Source organism: Netta rufina (genome assembly GCF_964035555.1).
Source record: "Netta rufina genome assembly, chromosome: 31".
NCBI lineage: Eukaryota > Metazoa > Chordata > Aves > Anseriformes > Anatidae > Netta > Netta rufina.
Window position 1 is genome coordinate 1,241,787 of NC_140155.1, and position 8,270 is coordinate 1,250,056.

Sequence of the window (8,270 nt, forward strand, 5' to 3'; positions counted from 1 at the left end):
TGGGAGTTGTCATGGGCCAAGCAGAGGGACAGTCTTTAATGGCAATGATGGTAACATCTTCTCCAATGTCCACTAGCATCTTGCATTGACTGGAGTGTGGGTGCTCAGTTATTCCAAAGGGTAACAGTAAGCATTGGCTGATGCTAGGTTATGTCGGAAGCCCAAAACACTTTGGGGAATTCGGTTGCTCCCCTGATAGAGTCCAGAGCCAGTACTACTACTTGGAAAAGAATCGATTGAGCAATTATAGTTCTCTTTGGTATTGACAATAGTGGAGACGGCATCCAAGCTATAGTTTGGATTTGTCCATTATAGTTGGCATCATTTATCCCCGGAAAAACAAACAATCCAGTCAAAGCTGTACTTGATTGTTCTAGCTGCTATGCACTGTAGTCATTCCCAGTTGGTCCTTTGACATTCAATGGAACTCCAGCGCTCTCTCTGGTTCTGGCTGAGAGGGTGTCCGTGGTGGTAACCATGGCAGTGGGACTGCAGGTGGCACTGGACCCTGTGTTAGCATTACATTTGGAGCCCTCCCTTGTGGGAAGTTCCTTCTTTGACCTGGAGGCAGGGGTGCTTGTGTCACACGGCCCTGCCCCGCGCTTCTCTTTACATTTCCCTGCTGTGGCAGCAAAAGCTGCCCTTCCGCATTGTATTTGGAGTGGCATTGGCTTGCTCAGTGGTGTCCCCTCCCATACCTGGGACACAAAGTGGGTGGAACTGCCAGGGGCATGCGAAGACTAGGTGGCTCAGATCTCCACACCAATAGCATTTTTTCTGATCCTTAGGGTCCTGACTGATGCTTAGTGCTGTTGCAAAAGCGGACGCCAGCAATTCAGTATGATGTTTGATAGAACCCACTCAGTTACACGCCTCTATCATCTGAGCTATTGTTGTATTCACAGGCAGAGCCTGTAGCACCTTTTTTACAATTGGTATTTGTGTTTTCTACCACTAGCTTTTGTAGCAAGGTGCCTTTTGCTTCTCGATTGCCAATCTCCTTATATAGTGCCTTGCAAAGCTGATCTATATACTGCATGTATGGTTCAGACACCCCTTGCTGGACCTTTGTAAAGGACAGCACGGGCTTTGCAGTCTCTGGAATTCTTAACATTGCCTGGAGGGCTAGGGTCGCAGTCAGCCAGAGGATATCTGGATCTAGACGTGCCTAAAGGCGTGGATCCACTATCAGGTCTGTACCCGTCAGCTGAGGTATACCAGCTCTGAAAAGCGGATCTCCTGACTGCCTTTCTACATTTTGGAGCACTGCATGTTCGCACAAGTCTCTCCATTTCTCTTCCCATAATAATTTTTGTGTTGGAGTTAATATCATCGCCGCCAGTTGTCGTATGTCAAAGGGGGTTAAAAGCTGTCCTGTCATGACATTCTCCATCAGGGACTGCATATACAGGGCCAATAACCCATAAGTGATCACTGTCTTTCACAGTTCTTTAATGAGGTACCGCTGGAAGCAGTTCCAGTCATTTTGCCCAGGATCCTGAACTTGGACTGGAAAATGAGCCCTGCCCCCTCTTTCACCCCCCGCCCCTCCCCTTCCCTTTATAGCTTCTCTATGAAGTTATTTCCAATGATCACAGGTCAAAAGGATCCCCCGCAGGTGGTGCTACTGGCCTTGTGGGCAGTGGCAACAGCGGGGCGCTGAGGGCTGCTGAGATATTGAACAATCTCAGGAATCAAAGGGACCCCCCGTGGGCAGTGCTGCTGGCCTTGTGGGTGGTGGCACTGGTGATGCTGACATGCTGAGATATTGTCTCTGCCTCTGTTCCCAAGTCTGTCAGGTTTACTTTCTTTGGCAGTATGCAGTCACCGCTATTTATTTCACCCACCTGCGTAGCCTGAGTGGCCACTGTCTGTACCCTGTTTTCCATTTGCCATCATCTCAATGTCTCAGTTACTAAGTGCCAGGTCGTCATCACCTCAGCAGCTGTTGTATCTCCCCATGAGGCAGCATCCCATATAGTTGTCCCTGTGTTCTCCCAAGTTTTTACCTCAAACACCACCAAAGCTGTCGCTGGGGGCCCCATTCTTTTGTAAGAACTTTAGCAATAGTTTCACTTTATACAGGTCATATTTCACTCCTCTTCTTACCAGGAATTGAGTCAGGAGACTCCCGGCGCACCCAGTGCTGTTTGCTTGCCTCTAGTCATTTAATAAATTGTAAACTTTAATTGCAATCCTATTTGGGACTCAGTCATTTATTACTGATTATTCATCCACTTCCTCTTTCTGATCCAGTGGCCTGTGGTAAACAACCACCACAATGTCACCCCTGTTGGCCTGCCCTTTAATCCTCACCCATAGGCTCTCAACTCACACTTTGTAGCCTTCTCCATCCATCGATTGCCTTTCAGCCTCCAGGGCCTTATACCTGTTGCTCAGGTCTACCTGATAGGGTGATATGGGTGAAGGCGGATTTTACCTGCCACCTCAAGCCTGGACTTGGTTCCATTCATTCATATCCTTACAGCTTCTGCCTTGTGTCTGCTGGGAGATGAATACTGCATTCCCTTCATGTTGGGTAATTGCTGGTGCCTGTTCTTGTTCCACAGAGGCCAGTTAGGCACCACCAGTCTATCTCTCTCTCTGAACCCCAGATGCCCTTTGTTTTTTTCAACCTCTTTTCATACCTAAGCTACTATGCAGAGCAGGTCTTTCACCCGCTCACGTCTCATGCAATTGCTGTCTCTGCAGCTGCCCAAAGGTGGTGTGAAGCTTTGGCACTCCCTACAGCCTGACACCTGCATGGCTGCATGCGTTTTCAGAAGCTCAGTTTGGGTCCCCACCTCCTTTTTCGCAAGTGTGGAGGTGGCCTTCTGCTGACTGTTTGCAATGAGTGGTCTCTAACGGGAGCTCACTGCAGCACCCTACCTGCATGAACAGCCACACGGACTGCCACACCATACCCTGACTGGCGCCCCGTGCCCTGTTTGCCTGCTCAGTGCACAACACTCCTGGTTGTTCGCACTCCCTTGGGGCTTCCTTCATACTACAGAGGGAAACCCCTGCGCACTTCGATCCCCTGCTCCTCTGCAGAATACCTCTTCCCTGGAGCCGATCACCTTGGCAAGTGAGAGTCACTGTAACTGGTTCAAATTGGTTTAAATACACAGGCACGATGAGTAACGAGGTTTAATGGTGAACAACAATTGTAATAAAACTGGAAAAATAAAACACAAAGCAAGAATATAAATCAGGCTTGGCGTATCATGAGTAACGTTCTGAGTGATTTTCAAAAAAATGCAGTCAGCTAATAGCTTATGAAATACACCCAATCCTGAGTTTCCACATTACATCCTTGAGCTCCTGGTTCCTCATGCTGCAGATGACAGGGTTCACTGCTGGAGGCACCACTGAGTCCAGAACTGCCAGCACAATGTCCAGGGAAGGGGAAGAGATTGAGGGGGGCTTCAGGTGGGCAAACGTGACTGTGCTGACAAACAGGGAGACCACAGCCAGGTGAGAGAGGCATGTGGAAAAGGTTTTGTGTCGTCCTTGCTTTGAGGGGATCCTCAGCATGGCTCCGAAAACCTGCACATAGGACAGAGCAATGAAAAAACACCCCAACAGTAGAAAAGCAATAAGCACAATCATCACAGCTTCCCTTAGGTAGGAGTCTGAGCAGGAGAGCTTGAGGATCTGGGGGATTTCACAGAAGAGATCCCAGGCGTTGCTTTGCTTGAGAGGTATTGAAAAAGTATTGGCAGTGTGCAGCACAGCGTTGAGAAAGCCATTGCCCCACACAGCTGCTGCCATGGTGGCACAGGCTCTGCTGCCCAGGAGGCTCCCGTAGTGCAGGGGCTTGCAGACGGCACCTCTAAAACCTCTCCTTTCCTCCCTATTCCTTCAGAATAGGAGCCCTGCACTGGGAAGCTCTCTACCAGTTAGGACCACACCAGTATGGTGTTGTGGAGGAGTACAGGTCCCTTGCCTGGATGGACACACTCCTTCTAGTGCAGCCCAGTTTGAACATGACCATATCTGTGTTTAGCACTGCTGGCTCATATGGCTTCTCTGGTTGTGCCCAGGCTCTTTTCCTCCAGGTTGCTCTTCCTGCAGTCCAGTCCAAGACTGCTGTGATGTATGGAGTTATTCTGCCCCTGATGCAGAGCATCAGAAGATGGGAAAGAGAGGCTCAATTCTCCTTGGAAAACAGAATGAGATTCATTTGCGAAATCCCAGAGTTTCACAAGGTCCTCTGCAAGGAAGATTTACCCTTGATGAATGAGTCTCAGGTTAGGAACCATGTAAAGAAACTGAAAACCTTGAGCACGGCACCCACAAGCCCTGCCTGCCCTCCTCCTGCCACGCTCCATCAGGTGGCTGCAGCAGAGGGGACAGCCAGCCCTTTTCTGGGCTCTGCCACCCACCCTTCCAGTGCCATCACTGCTGCCCTGGGGTGCTCTGTGATGCTCTGGATGACCTCACAAGGCCTGCTGGCCAGCACATCTACTGTGGGGCAACCAGGCCACACAGTGGCTGGGACCCCACTGCCACGGCCCTTCCAGCCCCCTCCCCTCAGCCCTGGCCTTGTCTCTGCTGGCAGGAGCAGCCTTGGGAGGCACTTGCAGCAAAGTGGGAGCTGAGATGGGGCTCTGTGGTGCAGAGGAGGCCCTATGCAGACAATCTCAGGTTAAACGGCAGCCTTGCAGAGGGGGTCTCCATTTTGGTTGGGCACGGGAGGCTTCTGGTCACGAAGGGGAAGGGATGGGTCAGCCACAACTTCTCTGGGCAACATGTTTCTGTGACCACCACCCTCAAAGAAAAGAGTTTCTTCCTTATACCTAATTATAAAGTACCCTCTTTTAGTTTTAAAACATTATCTAAAGGCCCCCTTTAGGTACTGGAAGGCTGCTATAGGGTCTCTCCAGGCTGAAGAGAACCATCTTTCTCAGTTTGTCTTCACTGAAAATTCGCTCTAGACTTTCAATGATTTTTCTGGCCTCTTCTAGACTCCTTGTAATTCTTCCATGTCCTTCTTGAGTTTGGGGCCCCAGAGCTGAATGCAGTACTCCAGAAGGTGTCTCCTGGGAGCAGAGCTGAGGGAGAGAATCACCTCCTTCAACCTTTGGGCCAAACTTCTTTGATGCTGCCCAGAATACAGTTTTCTTTCTGGACTGCAAACTCACATTGCTGGTGCAGGTTGAGCTTCTCATACACTAACACCCCAGGCCTTCTCCTCAGAGCTGCCCTCCATCTATTCTCCACCCAGCCTGCAGTTGTGCTTGGGATCACCCCAATCCTGTTGCAGGACCATGCACTTGGCCTTTGTGAACCTCATGAGGCTCTCACAGGAGAATCTCTCAAGCCTGTCCAGGTCCATCTGCATATCATCCCTTCCTCCAGTGTGTCGACTGCACCACCCAGCTTGGTGTCATCAGCATACTTGCTGAGACTGCACTCAGACACACTGTCCATGTCACTGACAAAGTGTTAAACAGTGCTGGTCTCAATGCTGACCCCTGAGGAACACCACTCTTTACTGATCTCCACTTGGACACTGAGCTGTAGACTGCAGCTCCTTGAGGGTGACCATCTAGCCAATTCCTTACCCACCAGGTGACCCATTCATCACATCCATGTCTCTCCAACTGAGAGACAAGGCCATCATGTGGGACAGTGTCAAATGATTTGCATTAGTCAAGGTTCATGAAGTGAGTTGCTCTTCCCCTCTCCACCAATACTGTAAGCCCATCACGGAAGGCCACTAGACTTGTCAGGCACAATCTGCCCTTCGTGAAGCCATGTTGGCTGTCACAACCAGTTCAGAAGAAGGGTAGTGTGATTTATCAGAGAGAGGCATTTGCAATGAACCCGGGCAAGGAGGGTGACAGAAATATCACAGGAACACTGGGGGCTGTTTCTAGAGACCCACACAGAGAAATGTCAGGACTCTGTAAGATGCCCACATCTGAGCTGGCCTCATGCACTGCTCATCTACACAGGGCTTTTCAGAGACACAAGTCCCTGCCTTGCACACACACACACACAGGCAGTGTACTGAAGCACTTGCTGGGTCCCTCTGGCTCCTGCAGCTACTACCAGAGGCTGGGAAGCACCTCAGCCCTGCAGTGCATCACCCTGCTCTGCCCTCTTCTGAGATGCCCCATGGCATGAGGAATGGGCACAGGGTCCTTGGAGGTTCAAGGAAGCACATCCCAGAGCTGCATTCAGGTCTTGCACTTTGGACTAGATGGCCTCTGAAAGTGCCTTCCACCTGAACTATTCTGTGCTATTCAGGCAGTTGCCCAGTGGCTGTTTCTCTCAGGATGAAGGGACCTGTAGACAATGTCTGCCCCACTGGCCTTCATGCCACCCCTGGGGGATAGTTGATGGCCTTTGTGCTCAGTCATCTTCCTCTGTGCCTGCTGGCAGCAGCGGCAGCAAAGGTTGTCTGTTCCCGTGTCTCCCCTGCACATGGACAAGGCCCTGCCGCTGACCGCCTCCCACAGCGGCTCTTTGGTGGCCATGGGCTGCTCAGAGGTGCCCGGCCTGGCAGAGCAAGAGCCTCTCTGGACTCTCTTCCTTGGGCACTTTCGGATATGACAGCAGCTCTGAAAGCAGACATGAGCCTTCAGGCACGGCCCTTTTAGGAGGGCAATGCTGTTCTGGAGGCCAGTTGTGTCACCCAAGTGCCGACTGCCTGTCCCTGCCTGCGGTCCCAGCACAGCCAAACAGCAGCTCTGGCATCAAGCTACAGGAGCAGCCAGGCCTTACACCACCAGCAGGGCTCAGAAGGAGAGAGTGGCAGTGTCAGGAGAGCAGCTCTGGATGGACCAGAGCTGGTGCTCCCTGGCCGTACTGCTGGGCCTGACTCATTTTCTCTTCACCTCTGCACATGGCTACTGCCCATGCAGTAAAGGTCTCCCAAGAAAGATATAAGAAAATGTCACTTTAATTGGATAACATACAGAAGCAAAATGAAGAATTATATTTCTTTCTGGACAACTTTCATAAGAATAAAACTGAGAGAAAAATAATCAGAACAAGGACATAAGAGAGGCTTTGCTTATCAGGAGTACCTTTAAGAATGATTTGCAGAAATAGGCTGTCAGTTTATTGCTTATGAAATACAGCTGCTCATCAATTTCTGTACAGCATCCTTGAGATCCTTGTTCCTCATGCTGTAGATGAGGGGGTTCACTGCTGGAGGCACCATCGAGTACAGAACTGCCACAACCAGGTCCAGGGAAGAGAAGAAGATAGAGGGGGGCTTTAGGTGGGAAAACATGACTGTGCTGACATTTAGAGAGACCACAGTCAAGTGAGGAATGCACGTGGAAAAGGCTTTGAGCCGTCCCTGCTGCGAGGGGATCCTCAGCACAGCCCTGAAGATCTGCACATAGGACAGAGCAATGAAAACAAAACACCCACACACAAGAAAAGCACTAACCACAAGAACCTGAACTGCCCTTAGGTAGGAGTCTGAGCAGGAGAGCTTGAGGATCTTGGGGATTTCACAGAAGAACTGGTCCACAACATTGCCGTTGCAGAGAGGCAATGAAAATATATTGGCAGTGTGCAGCACAGCGTGGAGAAAGCCACTGCCCCAGGCAGCTGCTGCCATGGTGGCACAGGCTCTGCTGCCCAGGAGGCTCTCGTAGTGCAGGGGCTTGCAGATGGCAACATAGCGGTCATAGGCCATGACCGTGAGAAGAGAAAGCTCTGTTGAAAACAAAAAAACTAACAGAAATATCTGTGCAGCACATCCTGCATAGGAAATGGCCCCAGTACCCCAAAGAGAATTGGCCATGGCTTTGGGGAGAGTGGTGGAGATGAAGCCCAGGTCGATGAGGGCGAGGTTGAGGAGGAAGAAGTACATGGGGGTGTGGAGGTGGTGGTCGCAGGCTATGACGGTGATGATGAGGCCGTTTCCCAGGACAGCAGCCAGGTAGATGCCTAGGAAGAGCCCAAAGTGCAGGAGCTGCAGCTCCCACGTGTCCGCGACTGACAGGAGGAGGAACTCAGTGATGGAGCTGCTGTTACACATTTGCTGTCTCTGAGCAAGGGAGCCTGTCCAAATGAAGCAAAGACAGTGCAAAATTTAATTTCTTCTCTGACCAAAATCCATTGCATGTCTCATAGAATACCCTACAAACACCACACTGTATCACTGACTTCAGGAAGAGCTTTCTGCAGCTCCTTGGCTTACCTCTGGTTGCTGCTCTGAGGGTGCCACAACAAGCAGGGGGCTGTGCTGTGGATTCTGCACCAGGCAGTCCTGGTCTACGGCATCATGTAAAAGGGAACCA

General features: G+C 50.8%; 1 protein-coding gene across 1 annotated transcript; it reads right to left on the bottom strand.

Annotated features, from left to right (window-relative positions):
- Positions 1 to 7,081: 7,081 nt before the first annotated feature.
- Positions 7,082 to 8,008, bottom strand: LOC311220314 (olfactory receptor 14C36-like; the record flags this gene model as incomplete). Its single annotated transcript, XM_084303822.1, has 1 exon — positions 7,082 to 8,008. The coding sequence occupies one exon, from the start codon at positions 8,006 to 8,008 to the stop codon at positions 7,082 to 7,084; it is 927 nt and encodes a 308-aa protein (XP_084159948.1).
- Between the last annotated feature and the right edge of the window lie 262 nt (positions 8,009 to 8,270).